Source organism: Raphanus sativus, chromosome 5 (assembly GCF_000801105.2).
Source record: "Raphanus sativus cultivar WK10039 chromosome 5, ASM80110v3, whole genome shotgun sequence".
NCBI lineage: Eukaryota > Viridiplantae > Streptophyta > Magnoliopsida > Brassicales > Brassicaceae > Raphanus > Raphanus sativus.
The window spans coordinates 1,799,305-1,816,519 of NC_079515.1; the positions used below are offsets into that span (position 1 = coordinate 1,799,305).

General features: G+C 40.1%; 5 protein-coding genes across 7 annotated transcripts; 1 reads left to right on the forward strand and 4 right to left on the reverse strand.

The window, feature by feature from the left end:
- Nucleotides 1–1,218, reverse strand: LOC108860008 (cyclin-P3-1). Of its 3 annotated transcripts, none has more exons than XM_018633917.2 (4): nt 959–1,218; nt 640–873; nt 352–547; nt 1–247 (listed from the first exon to the last, which is right to left on the reverse strand). In XM_018633917.2, exons 1-4 carry the CDS (start codon nt 1,129–1,131, stop codon nt 206–208), a joined length of 645 nt encoding a protein of 214 aa, XP_018489419.1. In that variant the 5' UTR covers nt 1,132–1,218; the 3' UTR covers nt 1–205. The 3 variants fall into 3 exon arrangements, with proteins under 3 accessions (XP_018489419.1, XP_018489420.1, XP_018489421.1); XM_018633918.2 differs by having other exon boundaries at nt 1–241; nt 959–1,216; XM_018633919.2 differs by having other exon boundaries at nt 1–547.
- A 168-nt stretch (nt 1,219–1,386) lies between these two features.
- On the reverse strand, nt 1,387–3,706 carry LOC108857619 (microtubule-binding protein TANGLED). The gene is made up of 4 exons (XM_018631620.2): nt 3,478–3,706; nt 2,951–3,093; nt 2,788–2,846; nt 1,387–2,703 (listed from the first exon to the last, which is right to left on the reverse strand). The coding sequence occupies exons 1-4, from the start codon at nt 3,568–3,570 to the stop codon at nt 1,625–1,627; spliced, it is 1,374 nt and encodes a 457-aa protein (XP_018487122.2). The 5' UTR covers nt 3,571–3,706; the 3' UTR covers nt 1,387–1,624.
- Nucleotides 3,707–4,088: 382 nt separating this feature from the next.
- On the reverse strand, nt 4,089–6,263 carry LOC108863491 (pentatricopeptide repeat-containing protein At3g05340). The gene has a single exon (XM_018637932.2). It carries the CDS (start codon nt 6,182–6,184, stop codon nt 4,232–4,234), a length of 1,953 nt encoding a protein of 650 aa, XP_018493434.2. The 5' UTR covers nt 6,185–6,263; the 3' UTR covers nt 4,089–4,231.
- A 69-nt stretch (nt 6,264–6,332) lies between these two features.
- On the reverse strand, nt 6,333–10,572 carry LOC108863490 (aminopeptidase P2). The gene is made up of 13 exons (XM_018637931.2): nt 10,174–10,572; nt 9,459–9,584; nt 9,233–9,352; nt 8,638–8,913; nt 8,376–8,548; nt 8,048–8,302; nt 7,795–7,946; nt 7,496–7,686; nt 7,277–7,385; nt 7,042–7,196; nt 6,855–6,947; nt 6,698–6,778; nt 6,333–6,584 (listed from the first exon to the last, which is right to left on the reverse strand). The coding sequence occupies exons 1-13, from the start codon at nt 10,498–10,500 to the stop codon at nt 6,513–6,515; spliced, it is 2,130 nt and encodes a 709-aa protein (XP_018493433.2). The 5' UTR covers nt 10,501–10,572; the 3' UTR covers nt 6,333–6,512.
- A 690-nt stretch (nt 10,573–11,262) lies between these two features.
- On the forward strand, nt 11,263–17,201 carry LOC108863286 (protein ALWAYS EARLY 2). The gene is made up of 19 exons (XM_018637662.2): nt 11,263–11,450; nt 12,143–12,262; nt 12,344–12,442; nt 12,536–12,601; nt 12,684–12,761; nt 13,015–13,189; nt 13,269–13,531; nt 13,626–13,944; nt 14,065–14,136; nt 14,277–14,551; nt 14,639–14,695; nt 14,797–15,114; nt 15,190–15,368; nt 15,442–15,718; nt 15,805–15,996; nt 16,069–16,224; nt 16,307–16,384; nt 16,473–16,751; nt 16,895–17,201. The coding sequence occupies exons 2-19, from the start codon at nt 12,155–12,157 to the stop codon at nt 17,057–17,059; spliced, it is 3,156 nt and encodes a 1,051-aa protein (XP_018493164.2). The 5' UTR covers nt 11,263–11,450; nt 12,143–12,154; the 3' UTR covers nt 17,060–17,201.
- The last annotated feature ends 14 nt before the right edge of the window (nt 17,202–17,215 follow it).

Consider the following 17,215-nt stretch of genomic DNA (forward strand, 5'->3'; position numbering starts at 1 on the left):
TGGGAGAAAGAAATATTTATAAGCTTATTTTGGCCCAACCCTAAATAAGAGCGTTAGGTCAGACATTTAGTAGCCCAGATTTAGCTCCGGATGGACCATTTCTAATTGAGAAAAAAAACATTTTGATATATTTTTTTCTCAAACGAATAGGTGTTTCAAGCGCCTTGTTCAATAAGGAATACAAAAGTTTTGATTCCAAACTTAATTAGATCCACTTCTTGTTCGTTTCTTTTCCATTGATCTGTTTCTTCAAATAATCATGAAAAACACACATTAGTTAGTGAAGAAAAGAAGATCCAAGCAAATCTTATGGGCTTTGTTTTATTAGATCGCTTGGCAGCTACAAGTTACCTCTCCAACAACTGTTCTAAGTTTTCTCGAGTGACAAGGCACCGTTTCTCCCTGCAACATGAGACAGTGTTTCTCAAACACCTCTGTTGTAATATTTACTCTAAAATCAAGATCGAACAAGAACGTCCTCTCCAGCCTATTCATCTCCTCTGTGCTCACTCCTCCTATTTTTGCATAATACGCATTGTTATGACACCTAAACTCCAAAAAAAAACAAGATATCAAATTCTGATTACAATCAAATATAGTGGGGAGAGATTTTGAGGTTTTAAGTAAGAAGATACTAACTTGCGCTCCAAGAATTTGGCTGCGACCAAGAGACTGGTAATGAGAAGGCGATGAACGTTAAGTGATGTGAGACGACGACTCATGCTTGGTATCTCTAGATACCTCAGGATGTAAGCAAAGGCTGCTACGAAGCACGCAGGGCTACAATGAGCGTACCTATAGACTCTCTCTGTGTAACGATGAATGGTCATCGATGGTGCTCTTGATCCATGGAACATAGTGATCTCTCCCTCCCTGCCAATCACCAGGAGAATCAAACATGAGATCAGAGTACAGAGAAACTGTATATATGATAAATCTCATATTGACAAAACTTAACTTGCTGTGTCTTGTGTGGAATGGCTTTTCATTCTTTTGAATCATCTTCCCAAGAACCGAAGCGAGAAGGGTGATGACTCTAGGAAGGGTAGAGTCAGAAGGCTGATCATAATCTTCTATAAGACCTAACCATTGGAAGAGCGATGAGTAGGTGGAGTTTTTAGAAGTTTCCATCTCTGCCTTGAAGCCAGATTAAGAGGACTTTAATAATATATCTCTGGTTGTTCTTGGCTTGAGTTAGCACATTGTGTCTAAATGGTAGTGGATAAGCTTTTTGTTAAAGCTTTTGCAACTTTAGATTCTTTGCTTTGAGTGAAAATAATAAGAATAAAGAAGTATTAGTCAAGTTTCATCTTTAAAATGCTTTTTATGTCATGCTAAGGCAAGAGACAAACAAAGAAGTGAGAACCTATATATATAAAGCAAAAAAATAGGTAGTAATTGCCATTTTATAGCATTTCATTATTGTTTTTCTTTTAAAGAAACACTACACAATCAAGATAACACATTCAACTCATTTTGCAATATGTGTAAGATAACACATTCAACTCATTTTGCAATATGTATAAGATACAACAATCAAAGACCATACTCAGTAGGAGTTATACATTATCATATGAGCTTTGTTTGCACTATTGTTTCATTTCAAACTCTCTCATATAAACTCTTATGAGATTCTCCCCATCGAGAATCTCTTAGGAACTATAACCGGACGCTGTCTCAAGCCACTCACCATCATCCCTCCCATCCCACCATCATCACACCTCCCTACACTTTTCCTGCTCTTCATTGGAGACACCAGCCTCATTGCTAGTCTTGATGGTGAAAATGACCTCCTTAGCTTTGCTGCAGTTGATAGTTTCTGCGTCTTCTTGTTTGGAGAAATGGAAGCTTTAGGTGACTTCTTTCCTAAGTCACCGTTTCTTGCCGGAGATATGAATGCTTGAAGGGTGACTCTTTTGGGAGAAATAGACGACTTGCGAGCCACGTTATTTCCGTTTCTCGTTGGAGTAAATGATCTTCTGAGCTTCCCAGCAGCTGATAGCTTTGGTGGAGACTTCTTCCCCAAGGAAGCACTTCTTGTCGGTGACTTCCTACCCAGGTTACTTCCGTTTCTGTTAGGAGAAACAGAGACTTTAGGCGGGCTCTTGATCCTGACCTGAAACTTCGTCGGTGATTTGGAAGGAGACTTGATCAAGAACTTGTGTGGCGTCTCTTTCTTAGTGTTCTTGCTGCTGGTTAGGTCGCTGCTTCTCGCTATGACTGGAGACATTGTTCTACTGAACTTAGCTTGTTGCGTGGAGGAACCAGAAATAAACAAAGGGTTTGGAAACAGAACCGCTTTTTTAACCCAAGGTCTGTGCTTTGGTGAAACCCTATTAGCCAAATGCTGAACCTTCTCTGCTGTTTTATGTGGAGAGACGATCTTGAACACTATTCTTGAACGAGCCCTAGGAGAAGTTGGTTCTGACCGTTTGTTCTGCTTCTCTTTCTTCCTTCTCGCTTTGATATTGCTGCTGACAGTTTCAGGGTTTTGCTCCCTGGATTTCTGATGGGTCTCAGGTGTTTTAGGGTCATCTTCTTCTTCTTCTTCTTCTTCTTCTGGCATTGTTAATCTTCTGGACTTTCTACACTTCTTTGGTGCAAGGGCATCTACAATGTCTCTGGTGACCTGCGAGGCTTGTAAGATTTCGTTCACTGTCTCTCCTAGTAGCATTGCTGGTAGTGACATTTTCCTCCAGTCTCCTGCATTGGAAGAAAAAGATTATATACAATGCACAATCTGCAGAAACTAAGGGCCAACTTGCTGAAATAGAAATAGAAATGAACCTGGTGAAGAAGCTGGAAACTTTCCTATTGGAGATTTCTTGTTAGTAGCATTTTTAATTCTACAACAATTGAGAAATTAAAACAAAGAAAATGAAGCTTCTGACAGCACTTATGTTTCTGTCTAAGTAAAAAAGGTTTGAGTTTTGTTTCCTTCTGGATTTACCTTAAAGTCTCTTGCTTGCATCTAAGACTAGTCTTCAAGTAAGTTCTAGTGCTTCTAGGGCTAAGGTTCACACCAGAGACAACTTTGTTTCCTCCTGCTATTGTGTATTGCAGCTCTTGCAGTCTTTCCATACATTTATCAACCTTCACCAGATCACAAACCAAAATTGACAAAAAAAGTCAGCTAAAGCGCCATTAGGTTTCCCAAAATTCTAATTCATAGACTGTTTGTTCCTCAGATTGATCCCATCAGTGGTGAAGACTAACATAAGATCCTCTTGAAATGTAAACCTATTACTTATAATCCATTAAAAGAGAGAATCTTTTTAACAGCTTGGGGCCAGGACACAGACAGTTTCATTTGCAGTGGGTTCAATTAGAGTACTAATTAAGTAAAAGTTTCAAACATAATGGGAAGGAGCCTAAGAGCTGGAGCGTTTGCAGGTTCTGGTAAGAAGTGGATTAAAAATAAAAAAAGTTGTAAACTTTATGCTAATGATGTAGTTTAAATAGACCAAACATACATACCTTGTTGATTGTTTCTCTGAGAAGTTCTGAGTTGAGAGGAGGCGCCACCACCATCGCCACTTTCCTCTGCTTTTGTGGGGTTCTAGCAACCATTGAAAATCTCTCTCTCTCTGGATTTTTTTTTTTAACTTACAGACAGGAAGATGAACAGCGAAACAAGATGAAATCTTTCTCAGCTTCGGACAGAGCTTCTGTCTAATTTGTGGTTGTCTGAATGAAAAGTCTAATGAGAGAGAGTTTGAGGGCGGATAAAGGTTCTTCTTTTTCGTAACGGATCTTTCGTTTATTATTATTTTATTTAATTTGTATTCAATGGTCCCCCAACGGTCTATTTTTTTTTTATAACGGCTACCTTTCATTTGTGTGCCAATTCTACTTTTTAATCTTCAAAACCAAAAACTCGAATTTATTTAGTGGTATGTGGGGTTACAAATCCACTATCAGCCGTTTATAGAGTCTTTAATTAGGCTACAAAAATGTTTGATTTGTCATTTTATTTTAATTTAGATGAAAATATATACCTAATTACCAAACCATCAAACACTAGTCATAAGTTATTTTTATTTTGTTACAATTTGTGGACTCATCATCATCATATTCAAATCAAAATATTGGATTAATTTGCCTCTAGTAGCTAATGACCAGTTAAATGTCCAGATATCACCCGGGACCATAAAGACAAGACAGTGATCAGCTTCTGTTTCACCTACCAAAATTGGATACTTCGTTTATGTATTCAAGTAAAGAGGAGGCATTAAGGAGATACTACAGCTGTATCAGGTCTGTAACCTTCATCTAATATAACAGCAAACAATTCATTGAGAACATCATGTATAGCCTCTGCTTGTGGATGCAATTTGTCGTCAACAACAAATCTATGTGTTTGATTCTCGATTCCAATCCAACTTACGCCCGTTTCTTTACTCACCCCCATTGCTTTCATTCTCTTGATCGTCTTCTCTCTCTCCTTCCACTGCCCTCTCGATGAGTATATGTTGGCCATCAGAATATGAGGAGCTGAGCTCTCAGGTGCAGACCGAAACAACTGCTCAGCTGCATATCTCCCTGTTTCCGTGTCACCGTAGAAGCTACAAGCACCAAGCAGTGCTTGCCAAACCAGAGAGTCAGGTTTCGTACGCATCGAGTCTATAAAGCTCTTTGCTTCTTCCAAACGACCAGCTCGGCCCAACATGTCGACGATACATGCATAATGCGCTGTCCTAGGCTCGATTCCATGGACATCTTGCATATGTTTCAAGAGTTCTTGGCCTTTGTTGATCAACTTCACATGGCTACAAGCATGGAGCAGTGACAAAAAGGTAACGTCCGTGGGCTTCACGTCTTGCCTTATCATCTCTTCGTATAGTTTCAAGGCAGCTAGTCCGTGACCATGGCGTGCAAACGATGCGATCATTGAGTTCCATGATACGTAGTTCCTTTCTGACATTCGTCTAAACACGCTGAGCGAATCATCTAGATCTCCGCATTTCGAGTACATGTTGATGAGTCCGTTGCTAACAAAGGTGTTACCGGAGAATCTTCGTTTGATAACCAAAGAATGAAGTTGCTTCCCAAGACCCAAAGAGTTATCCACAAACGAAACTCCAAGAACAGCTGAAACTACATTTGCGTCTATCTCCACACCAGATCTAAGCATTCTAATGAAGAAATGTATAGCCTCTTCCTCTGAACCGTTCTGTGCTAAACCAGCTAACATCACAGTCATCGAAACTTCATCGGTTTCTTCACTGGACTCAAAAACCTTCCAGGCATCTTCAATGCTTCCACATTTAGAGTACATATCCATTAGCATACTCTCGATACGCAACTCTGATTCAATCCCAACTTTCCACAGAAGAGCATGAATCTGTTTCCCTTCTGTTACCCTCTGTGAGCCTGAACAAGCAGATAGAGCGCTCAGATAGGTTACCGAGTTCGGATGAACCAATCCTCTACGCATCAAACTTAACAACCTCAGACTATCTTCATGTAACTCGTTCTGTACCAGACCAGTAATCACAGCCGTCCAAGTTACAACATTTCTTTGCACCATCTCATCAAAGACCCGTCTCCCAGAAACCGAACATCCACATTTGTAATAAGACGTGATCAAACTGTTCCCCACGGGGATCACATTGTCATAACCGCTTAAAACTGCTAAACCGTGAACCATCTTCGTCACGGAACAGAGCTCCGGAGCATCACAAACCGATAAAGCAATCGTCAAGGTCGCTTGATCAAACCCTAAACCGGGTCTAATCATTCTCTTAAGCAACACAAAGCCAGACTCTATCTCTCTCTTCTTCTTCATAAACCCATTAAACACTGTATTCCGAGAAACGTTATCTCTTATAGGCATTTCGTCGAACAGCTTGAGCGCGTCAGCTAATTCTCCGCGGCGCCCAACGTACAGAGCGAGTAGAGAGTTCCAAACGACGAGAGCGTTTCGATGGATGTCGTCATCGACTGGCTCGAAAAACTCAGGGTTCTTGACAATGGAGGCGTGGAGAGAAGGACCCAGATGAGGAAACCAGCCTTCTCTGCCGCAGATGGATAAGAGGAGGCTGATGTCGACATGGTTGAGGAGAAAGGTCGAGACTTTGCAACTCGGGCTCTGCTGGGTTAGGATTTTCGAAGCGCATAAGATGGTAGACAAGCGAGAGGGAATGTGAGAGGTTAGTTTCTGAATCACCCATCTCGAATTCATTCACCGAAACAGAGTAATTCAAAAACACTGTTTTGCTCTGTTTTCGATAGAACTTACTCTCTATACCTCCATGAAGAAGCAGAGTTACTATGTCAATTTCAGGTTGTGCAATGGTTATTGGGTTTAAATTGAGCCTCTGGAAGAGTTATTGTGTTAATTCGAGAATATTAATAAAAGCGGGACTTCTTATGTAAAATTACAGGAATAGTATTACATTTTGTAATTTTACAGACACCATCAAATGAAATGAGTAGATTTTTGGTAATAACCCTACAGGATCAAGTCTACTGAGCAATTTCAAGTGGGAAAAACACTTGGTTTGGTTTGATTATGGTTTGGCTAACGGACGAGTGTTGTTCCAGAGCCATTGCTGAGTAGGACCTTCTAACAAAGGTGAGACCTGCCAAGGGAAACATCAACCGGTTTAAACAACTGATGCTGCAAGTAAGAAGTAAAGCCATGTGTTGATACTATCTGGCTTGCTAGGCGCATGTAGGTCTTGTGTGGACTAACCTTTTCCCAGACTTCTGCGTGGTAGCTATTAAGCCAGTCAATCTCAGCATGAGATAGCAAAGATACATCAACCATTTTTGTCTGCATAGTTCGGTGAGCGAGAATTGTGTGAGACTTTAGATCACAGAGGAATGATTAATATAAGTCACTCTTGTACCTGAATTGGGAAGAATGTAAGCTTCTCAAATCCAAGGTACGTAGCACCACCAAAGCGGTTAGGTGTCTCAGCATCTTTCACATGAAGGAGGTTCTGCGAAAGCAAAGCCATATAATTGTTAGCTAACTAATCTGATATATCTTTATAGACGGACAATCATGGACTAGTGTATATTATCAAGTCGCACCTCAATTCTGATTCCAAAAGCATGGTCTTCATAATATCCGGGTTCATTGCTTACTATCATCCCACTCTGAATAGGGGTCATGTTTCCATACCGAAAGCTAATACTTTGAGGACCTTCATGGACATTAAGTGCAGCACCTACACCGTGTCCTGTCCCTGTTAGGCAGACAAAATATCAGATCAACATGAGTTCCTTCTCCTGTGAAGAAAGTTCAAAAGGCAGGATAGAGTTTTACCATGGCGGTAATCAAGTCCGATTTTCCATAGAGAAGAGCGTGCAAACCCATCCAATACAAAACCAGGAGTGCCTTCTGGGAACACGGCTTGATCAAGAGCTATATGACCCTACAACCGAAAAAAAACAATCAGATAAAGGCACCCCATTCCCACACAGCTCTGTTTGTTCAAGATAGATAATCAAGAAAGATGGGGAGAGGAAGAGCCAAATCCCATACCTGCAAAACTCTGGTGAAACATTCTTTTTCTCGGGCAGAAGGTTCACTAAAATGTGCTGTTCTGGTGATATCTGTAGTTCCATCGACATATTGAGCTCCACTATCGAGTAAGAAAAGTTTTTGAGGGTCTACACGACTGCAGCTCTCTGGCTCCGGTTTATAATGAATAATCGCTCCGTTTGCACCAGAACCTGCAGGAGTAATTTGAGGAAAGTTATGCAAACATCAGCCACTGAATGAATATTGACTCTGTATCGAGAAAAAATCTCCAAAACAGCAAGGATGACAATAACCAATACCACTTATCGTATCGAAGCTTGTATCCATAAACCCATCCTGCAACGAACGGAACTCCAGGAGCCTGTCAGCGACATCTACCTCTGTTAGGTTCTCATTCTTGTGCACTTCTTCTTCCAGCCAAGCCCAGAAATGAGCTAGAGCAGCAGCATCCCTGCACAATATGTGCTTAGGACAATCTTCCACAGATAATTGAAATTCTCTAAAGACAAATTGTATTAATGGAAAGATGGTATTGCAACGAGTTCCTTTTACCTCAAGTGAGAGTTCTTCATCCCCTGTAGCTCTGCATCATTTTTAATGGCTTTTGACCAGGAAATAGGAGACTGCATGTAAATGCCAGAGGGCTTGGCGGGGTATCCACTGGAACCATCAGTGGACTTTGTCTTGGATTTTTCTTTGCTTCCGGGCTCCTTCGAATATTTCTCACACGCAGATTTGTAGGTACTAATGATAGCTACGTTGAGGGTTGATGGATCCATCAAGAGCTGAGCTCCTCGCGCTGCCAGGCTGCAGAATCTCATAGTGAGGTAAAGAACAATCACTGAAACGAATATTGGACATGGACAATCAAAATCCTTACCTATCCATTTCTTGAAGAATGGAATCATAAGGTCTAAGTTCAATCCCTGCGTTTTTCAAATGATCTTTCACCTCCGCATTTACTTTGGAATTATCTACAAAGAGCTGGGCTTGGTCAACCTCTACAATCAGATATGAGTACATAACAGGTGAATGTGGAACATCACTCCCTCTCTGCAATTCAGAAAAGGCACAATACAATATAAATACATGGGTTGCTAAGTGAAGAAAAAACTGCGGCAGATGCTGATATGGAGTGTTACCAGATTAAGCACCCATGCAATCTCATCAAGCATGGATATCACAATGGCAGATGCGCCAGCATCCATAATTGCATTTCTCAGAGACATTAATTTCGATGCCACGTCTACACCAGCATACTTCAAGTCATGTACCCTTATCTGTTTGCTTGGAGGCTTTGGCCTCGAGTCCTTCCATATTTCATCCACAAGGTTAACATTGTAGAGGTAAACCAACTCATGGTTCTTCTTTGCTATAGCCTCCTTCAGTTCCTCAGCTGCATCGGCAGAAAACAGGAACTGCTCCCTTCATGAATCCCAAAGTATTGTAAATAAAAATTATAATATATATTGGTCATCACGCTTAAAAATAACAAGACATACTGGAAAGAAATATCCAAAAATTAATGCATAAATAAATCAGAATTTTTCTTAAAAATAATTAGTTTGTAATAATGTGCACTCTAGAACTCACTTTTAAAAACCATATTATCTGCCTCATGCGCAGAAGTTATGTTTTCTAAATTCAATGGTTCCTACTTTATCACACGGTCTATGTCAATTAATGAGAACATAAGGATAATATGGAAAAAGAAAAGCCTTAAGACGGTTTGCTTACAGGATCAATACCAACTCTTCCACCAGAAGCCAAAACATCAGCCACCCATTCACTTGCCGTAGGGACTCCCGGATTACCAGCACGCATGAGAGTCCAACTAGAGTTCAATTGCTTCTCCGCCTTCGAACAAAAAAAAAAGAAGAAAAACATTGTCCTTTTCAAATGTCTGTAAAAGATGGCAATTCAAATATATTTTCAAGTGGATGAAATGAATAATGAGCAAAACCTGAAGAAAATAGCGGCCATCTGTCCATAGAGCGGCCTTATCCTTGGTGACAACAGCCGTACCAGCACTTCCAGTAAATCCTGATATAAAAGCTCTCCTCGCATAGCACTCTGCTATAAACTCGCTCTAGCACCAATACGAAGACAAATCACACTCAAGTCATTAAATGAAACACCAACGAAGTTTATGGAACAAATATTTGATCACAGAAAAATGTTCAAAACAAATAACAACTCCTAAAGATCTAAGCTTTACACATACATCTCAAATAACAACACACTACTCATAGCAAGAATGCCAAGGAAACAGTGACATATGTTCATAAAAACACTTGAGCTAACTGTATGTGATAACGTGCAAAAGAAAAAAACGCAGGAAACTTAATTTCAAATCTACCAGAAACGTTCTAGTTGAAATCTCAAGCTAATCAAACTCACATAGCTACAGAAATACATACATATAAGATCTTAAGCTCCTAAAGATCTAAACTTTCACCGAGACATCTCAAATAACAACATCAGCCACAGAAGAAACAACAAATTAATTAATGTCCAGAAACAAAGACATGTTTTTTTTTTGGGGGTAAAATGTTAAATAACAAAGACATAATGTTCATGAAACACATTGAGCTAACTGTAATAACTGCAAAAACAGCAGGATCTAACAGAACGTTCTCTCGTTTGATTCAAGAATTGGTTAAAAAGAAAATCAAAACCTGATGAGCATCTTGTGAAGGTATGATGTAAGCATCGATCCCAGCGCCCGGCTTAGAAAACTGCTGCCGGAGCGCGCTGAGCTTCTCGTCCACAGCTACTTCGGCTCGAGCAGCCTTTCGAATCTCTTTGGAAGGCTTTGCGGTGAAGGAGGAGGAGCCGCTGCTGCTAGCTTCGCACCTTACGCCGAGAAGTTGGTTGTAAGGTAGTTTCCGGTGGATCAAAGGGAGGGAATTGAAATTGCAGAGAAAAGGAGCGTGAGAGTAACGACGGGAGGTGAAGAAAACCAGACGATTCAGGGACGGCGACGAAAGGGTTAGAGGAATCATTTCGCCGGCGATAGCAGGAAGGAGAGTAACACAACGAACGAGGAAGGAGAGATGATAATGAATTTGTGTATAGTGATAAATTGCAAACCAGTCCCCACATTATTCATAAATCTTATGTAACGTATTAATGAATGGCCCGGCCCATTATATCTGACTGTTTAAAGCAACTAAGCGACATGCTTATTTAAAGGCCCGGCCCATTACATTTGACTGTTTAAAAGCAACTAAAGCAAGAACAAAACTTTGAGCCCATATAGAACTATACAGTATAACTAGAAACAAAGGAATTAATTTTCTGAAATTAATATATATATTTTTAGCATCCAAAACATCAATTCCATAAACTTTAGAGATATATAACAATATAGAAATAAATTGCAATTGTTTTCCATCATATTTTATAATCTGTGTCAATTAACTAAAGATTATCTTCTGATTAATCAAGTTCTCTTACATAATTATTTTTATTTTTTCCATTTTAAAATTCCCATATTTTTAAATATAATCCTCTGCTTCCGATACCATTATCCACTCAAGTAAAACTAAGACATCGAAGGGTATATACAACTCAAGTCGACGTGGATGTTCACGATCACACATGCACTAGGTTCTGATGTACAGAGTGAAACAGAATAAAGGAAGAAAATAAACAAAAATAAAAAAGAAAAGACAAATGGTGAATGATTATTGGCTGAAGACGTCCTTCTATTCAAGTTTCGCGGCAATACACCTCTTCTCATTTTCTTTCCCTAACTCAATCTCTCTCTTATCTTTTTTTTTTTTTCTTTTGTCCAATTCATTTATCTCTCTCTAAAACCCTCGGTTTAAAATTTTCTCATCGATCTCTCTTTTTTGAAAGTAAAGGCTCGTCCTTTCTCACTCCCCCCCCCGACTCCAAACCTCTTTCCATGTGTGCTTGGCGTCTAGTCTCTCTCCAAGTAGCGTAATCGGTGAGTGGAATCGTTTGTGGATGGATCTGTTTTCGATTAGGGTTTTTTCTCAAAGTGTTTCCCTTCAATCGATTCTCTTACACTTCTGTGTGTAAGCTCTTCGTTTTTTTAAATCCGCGTGGGTTTTTGAATCGAGTTCCATTTTCTTCTCTGCTGGGATTTTTTAAAAGTTCACTCGATTGAAGTTATTATCAATTGTTTTTGTTATGTTGTTGTAAGAATCAGTTTCAGATTTGTAAAGTCTGCGTTTTTCATTGATATGTTGCAGGTTATAGTTTCGATTCGGTTTTGTGTGTTCTGTTTGAAACTTCTTAATAATACATTTCCTCTAAAGTTGGCTCCTTTGTGAATGAATTTTCGTGTTTCCGTGATTTTCTGAAGTTGGGTACTTTTAAAGATTTTTTTTGAACAACACCCAAAGCTAAATCTGATTCTCGTTAATTTTTCGCTTCTCGATATTATTTTATCTTTTTTACCCAACAGTACTTTTTGTTTGATCCAAGAATTGGGGTTTTGTCTTTGTTTTTTTTTTTTTTTTCAAGTAAAGTTTTGATTTTGGAAAATCTATTATTGGTAAAATGTCAAATGCTTTAGAGAGGAAGCTGCTAAGATTTGGTTATCAGTTTAGTAACATATCTTTTGCTCACGTCTGTCTGTTTAAAGTTGTCTTTTTTTTTTTTAACAATTATCAGAGAAACCTGCAAATGGCACCGGCGGTTAGGAAGTCGAGGAGTGTGAACAAGCGTTTCACCAACGAACCTTCGCTGAGAAAAGATGCTTCTGGAACTAGCTCCAGAAGAAACAAGCAGCGTGTGAGTCTTTTTTTTTTTTTTGGTCTTCATTTCTTGAATGTTGTTACTCAGATGTATTATTATTAACTTTGCTCATCGTAGAAGGTGAAAATGTCTGACAAACTGGGACCTCAGTGGACCAAAACAGAGCTTGAGCGTTTCTATGACTCCTACCGAAAGTACGGGCAGGACTGGAGAAAGGTTAGTCTTAACTCCTTCACTCACATCCGTTTAGTTGGAAGTTTCAAATGGTCTCAGAGTTCTGAAGATTTTTTTTTTCTTTTTAATGTCCAGGTGGCTGCTGCAATTCGGAACAGTAGGTCTGTTGACATGGTGGAAGCCCTTTTTAACATGAATCGGGTACGACTCAATTACATCTTGTATCTCAGTGAGTCTTTTAGATAACTTTGCATTCTCATAAGATTTGCTTCCTCTCTTACAGGCATATCTATCTCTTCCGGAGGGTACTGCCTCTGTAGCTGGCCTTATTGCTATGATGACGGATCATTACAGTGTCATGGTGAGAATGAATTCTATTTAACTATGGCTGGCACACCAGTGACTGTAGATGAGAAAATGAAACATTTGCGGTTGAAAATGTGGGTGGTTGGTGAAATAACCCCTCCAGTAGTTTGCGTGAGTAGACAGTTAAAAAAATAAACAAACTCTGAGTTTTATGTTACCCTAAGTGGCAATCTGCTAGGTCAGTTTTTTTTTTTAATATTTGATAAAGTTATGGTGTGTAACACATTCTTATGGTCTTCTTCTTCTAGGAAGGGAGTGGCAGTGAAGGAGAAGGCCGTGATGTTCCAGAAGCACCGAGGAAATATCAAAAACGCAAACGTGCAAAACCTCAGCTTAGTGATTCTCGAGAGGAAGTTGATAAACATCATCCAGTTGCGTCAACTGATGGATGTCTCAAGTTCTTGAAACAAGCACGAGCTAATGGTAAAAGTGCCTGCCTACACTGTATCTCTCTCCTAAATATTATTCAAGAATGTCTAAATTGATTATTAAATTCGTGTAGGAAGTCATCGACGTGCCACTGGCAAACGTACACCTCGGGTTCCTGTACAAACTTCACACATGGGGGATGATAGAGAAGGCCCTACTCCACCAAATAAAAGAGCCAGAAAGCAACTTGACTCCAATGAGGATGTTGCTTCACATTTTTTAGGATTAACATTAGCAGACGCATCTAGAAGGGAAGGGTCTCCACAAGTTTCCGAATCACCAAATAGAAGAACAGAGCCCAGCGATAACTCGCCAATAAAGAGCTGGAGGAAAATGGTAAGCTCTCTAAAACAGTTATCCTTTTATTTTATTGTCTGAGGAATCTTGATTTACTGAAAAAACACTACTCCAACTTTGTCCTTTTGACCAGTCGCGAGCGAGGAAAGCTCAACAGTGGGTGGGAAGTAGCCGAGAAAAGAAGGTTGAGTCTGATAGAGAGGATGCGTTGTTGGTGGATATGGAAGGAGTTGGCGAAATGGAGGCTCCACGGAAGGTGAAAAGGGTCTACAAGAAAAGAGTCAAAGCCGAAGAAGCCGAGTGTAATGATTCTGATGACAATGGTGGGGCTTGCAGTGCCACTGAGGGAAGGAGAACTAAATCAAAGAGACGAAAAGCAGGTGTTGAAGCCTCGAGAGGGACATATTCACCGCGCAGCCCAAAGAAAAGAGATAACAAACTTACCACCGGAGGTAAAAGAAAAAAAACATTAATCTGACTGTTGTGAGATTTGATTGATATGTTTTCTGCATTGTTCACTTCAACTAAGTATGCATCATCTGAAACTTATTGCTTGTATTTTTCTTGTGTAGATGAATTTGATGCTCTACAAGCCTTGGCTGATTTGTCAGCTTCACTGCTTCCGGGAGCATTTATGGAATCAGGTAAGCTTTGTGTGGTGTTGCTTGTAATTTAAAAATGAGTATGTGGAATTGGCTTAAAGAGAAGAGCCTGTGATTACTTTAACTCTGCAGTTTTTTACCATCGCCTCATATAATATTGTACTATATTGCATTGGGTGCAGAATCATCTGCTCAGTTGAAGGAAGAGAGAATAGAAAACGACATGGACGAGAAACCTAGCTCACCAGAAGCCACGTCCACAAGGAGTCATGGGGAAAAAGCAGATTCAGAGCCAGAAGATAGTCTCCTTCATGCAATTTCGGCTATTGGGAATGCTGCTTACAGTAGAAAACCAAAATTTTCAAGGCAACCATCCACTGATTGTAGTGCTGTTCCCACGGAGAAGCTTGAACCGGAGCCTACTAGTGGCAGTTCAAGAAGAACGCGAAAACCAAAGGTTAGCAAAGATTAGTTCTCTCAGTTTCCTATTCACTTTCTTCTAGGCATCTTGAGCTAACTATATGATTTATGTTTTAATTTGCAGAAGCTATGGGATGAAACTCCAACTGAATCTACTCGGAAGAAATCCATAAAGAAGCAGGTATTATCTTTGAATCAAGTTCGAGATCCTTGGCAAGGATTCAAGTTTGTGCTTCTGAAGAAAACATTTAACTCATATAATTTGGTTTATTGTGTTGGAAGGAATCGGCTCAAGAAGACCTTAATATGAAGTCTTCGCTTAAAACAAAACGCTCTGGTCAAGGCCCCCCTCAGTCAAAACAGTTAAAAGCTGTTAAAGAGCTGGAGGAAACTACTACAACGAGCGATAAGAAAGGACCTGCGATGGATGTAGAAGTGGCAACTAAAGAAGTTTCTGATTCGGGTCCAGCCAGTTTACCGCAGAAGCCTCCAAACAGGCGTAAGATGAGTCTGAAGAAAAGCTTACAGGAAAGGGATAAATCTTCTGATAAAGCTTCCCGTAGCTCGAGATCTCTTTCAGAACAGGAGGTGTTGTTAAAGGTTAAGCCTCTAACTTCGTTTCTCTTGCACACATTTAAAATCTTGTCCTGATATTTGTTTTATTCCCAATTTCAGGATAAGCTTTCTACTTCTCTGTCGCATCCCTTGGCACGTCGAAGGTGCATATTTGAATGGTTTTACAGTGCTATCGACCAACCCTGGTTTGCAAAGATGGAGTTTGTCGATTACCTGAATCACGTAGGACTTGGTCACATTCCAAGGCTTACTCGTCTTGAGTGGAGCGTCATTAAAAGGTTTGTAAATGGAAATGCTTCCAGAGAATTTAGGTAGATTTTTAAAAGGTTGCTCTGTTTATCTTTCTTGCAGCTCTCTTGGTAGACCACGAAGATTCTCTGAGAGGTTTTTACAGGAAGAGAGGGAGAAACTCAAACAGTACCGTGAGTCTGTGAGAAAGCATTACACTGAGCTTCGAACAGGTGCTAGGGAAGGGCTTCCTACAGATTTGGCTCGGCCTTTAGCAGTTGGGAATAGAGTCATTGCCATCCATCCCAAAACACGAGAGATTCATGATGGGAAAATTCTCACCGTTGACCATAGCCAATGCAACGTTCTGTTCGACGAGTCGGGCGTTGAGTTAGTTAAGGTAATCACACTTTCTCCAATCTTTTTGTGATTTATAGATAAATAAAGTCTCAAGTCGTTTGATCATTCTCCTTTTTTTTCAAACAGGACATTGATTGTATGCCTTCAAACCCATTGGAATACATGCCAGAGGGTCTAAGGAGGCAAGTTGATAAGTGCTTGTCCATAAAGAAAGAAACACAACAGCTAAGCGGGAATCCAAACCTTGATGCGTCTGTTATCTTCCCTCCATGCGGACTTGAGAATGTTGACTTTTCCATGAATCAATCTCTGAACCAGGTAGAGGGGAAGATGGGATTGACTAGTACATACTCTGTATAACTCTGTGGCTAACACATTGATTCTTGACAGGGTGATATGATTGCTCCTATTCTGCATGGTAAAGTATCAACCAACACTAGTAGTAGCCCACATCAGACTAATCAGCCATGTATCATAAATTATAGCAAAGGACATGAAGCTCAGATTCAAAGAGCACTCGCGTTACAGCATGCTTTAGATGAGAAGGTAATGGGATCAACATTGCTTGCCAACGGAAACTCTGCCTTCTGATTAACTTGAACTAGCTTATAAATGTGCTGTCTGACAGGAAATGGAGCCTGAGATGCTAGAGATTGTCAAGGGTTCAAAGACAAGAGCGCAAGCAATGGTGGATGCAGCTATCAAGGTAATGATTCACAGCCACCACTTTCATATGTTCTCTTGTTTTTACATACATATGTTTTGCTAAGTTGTTACTCACTCTACGGTTCTAGGCTACATCATCTGTGAAGGAAGGAGAAGATGCCATCAAAATGATCCAAGAAGCCTTAGACATGGTTGGCAAACATCAGCCGTTGCCCAGCTCTGTGGTCATCAAACATGAAGAGCATGCAAATGGCGGCATAGATCATCAAAAAAATCCATCTCCTTCAGACGCATCAAAGCCTAAGGCTAACAACGATTTCATCTCACAAGATGGTTCAGAGAAAAACGAGGCTCAAATGCCTTCGGAGCTAATCACATCCTGTGTTGCCTCTTGGCTCATGATTCAGGTAAAATTGCTAAGCCTCTGTGAATCTATACTATTTAAGTTTGTGCCCAGATGAGCGTTGAGCTCAACAATCATCCCAAAACTGGATCAAACTGCATCATCATCATAGTACTTCATTGAACTTTGCTTTCTCGTGATTTGCAGATGTGCACGGAGAGGCAGTACCCTCCATCAGATGTGGCACAGCTTATAGACACAGCAGTTACAAGCTTGCAGCCTCGATGCCCCCAGAACCTACCGATCTACAGAGAAATCCAAATGTGTATGGGACGAATCAAGACTCAAATCCTCTCTCTAGTACCAAGTTGAAAAGTCCATCCTCCTTTAAAACTTAGAGTAGATGATGATAGGGTGTGTTATGAGTTCATGGGAGCAAGATAACAGCTTGACCAGAGGTATACTAGTTACTGTAATCAATCTTGAGCTGATGTTTATGGTTTTTATTATAATTTTCCATCAATGTCA

Excerpts from the sequence above, each read along its gene's own strand:
- LOC108860008 (XM_018633917.2), bottom strand. The coding sequence starts at position 1,131 with ATGGAAACTTCTAAAAACTCCACCTACTCATCGCTCTTCCAATGGTTA. Across the intron at positions 548-639 it reads GCCAAATTCTTGGAGCGCAA|GTGTCATAACAATGCGTATT; the intron begins GTTAGTATCTTC and ends TTTGGAGTTTAG. Across the intron at positions 248-351 it reads TTAGAACAGTTGTTGGAGAG|AAACAGATCAATGGAAAAGA; the intron begins GTAACTTGTAGC and ends GATTATTTGAAG.
- LOC108857619 (XM_018631620.2), bottom strand. The coding sequence starts at position 3,570 with ATGGTTGCTAGAACCCCACAAAAGCAGAGGAAAGTGGCGATGGTGGTG. Across the intron at positions 3,094-3,477 it reads TCAGAGAAACAATCAACAAG|GTTGATAAATGTATGGAAAG; the intron begins GTATGTATGTTT and ends GATCTGGTGAAG. Across the intron at positions 2,847-2,950 it reads TGCAAGCAAGAGACTTTAAG|AATTAAAAATGCTACTAACA; the intron begins GTAAATCCAGAA and ends CAATTGTTGTAG.
- LOC108863491 (XM_018637932.2), bottom strand. The coding sequence starts at position 6,184 with ATGAATTCGAGATGGGTGATTCAGAAACTAACCTCTCACATTCCCTCT.
- LOC108863490 (XM_018637931.2), bottom strand. The coding sequence starts at position 10,500 with ATGATTCCTCTAACCCTTTCGTCGCCGTCCCTGAATCGTCTGGTTTTC. Across the intron at positions 9,353-9,458 it reads ATGGCCGCTATTTTCTTCAG|GCGGAGAAGCAATTGAACTC; the intron begins GTTTTGCTCATT and ends TTTTGTTCGAAG. Across the intron at positions 7,197-7,276 it reads CGGACTTGATTACCGCCATG|GGACAGGACACGGTGTAGGT; the intron begins GTAAAACTCTAT and ends TCTGCCTAACAG.
- LOC108863286 (XM_018637662.2), top strand. The coding sequence starts at position 12,155 with ATGGCACCGGCGGTTAGGAAGTCGAGGAGTGTGAACAAGCGTTTCACC. Across the intron at positions 13,190-13,268 it reads GAAACAAGCACGAGCTAATG|GAAGTCATCGACGTGCCACT; the intron begins GTAAAAGTGCCT and ends AAATTCGTGTAG. Across the intron at positions 14,696-14,796 it reads AGAAATCCATAAAGAAGCAG|GAATCGGCTCAAGAAGACCT; the intron begins GTATTATCTTTG and ends TTGTGTTGGAAG.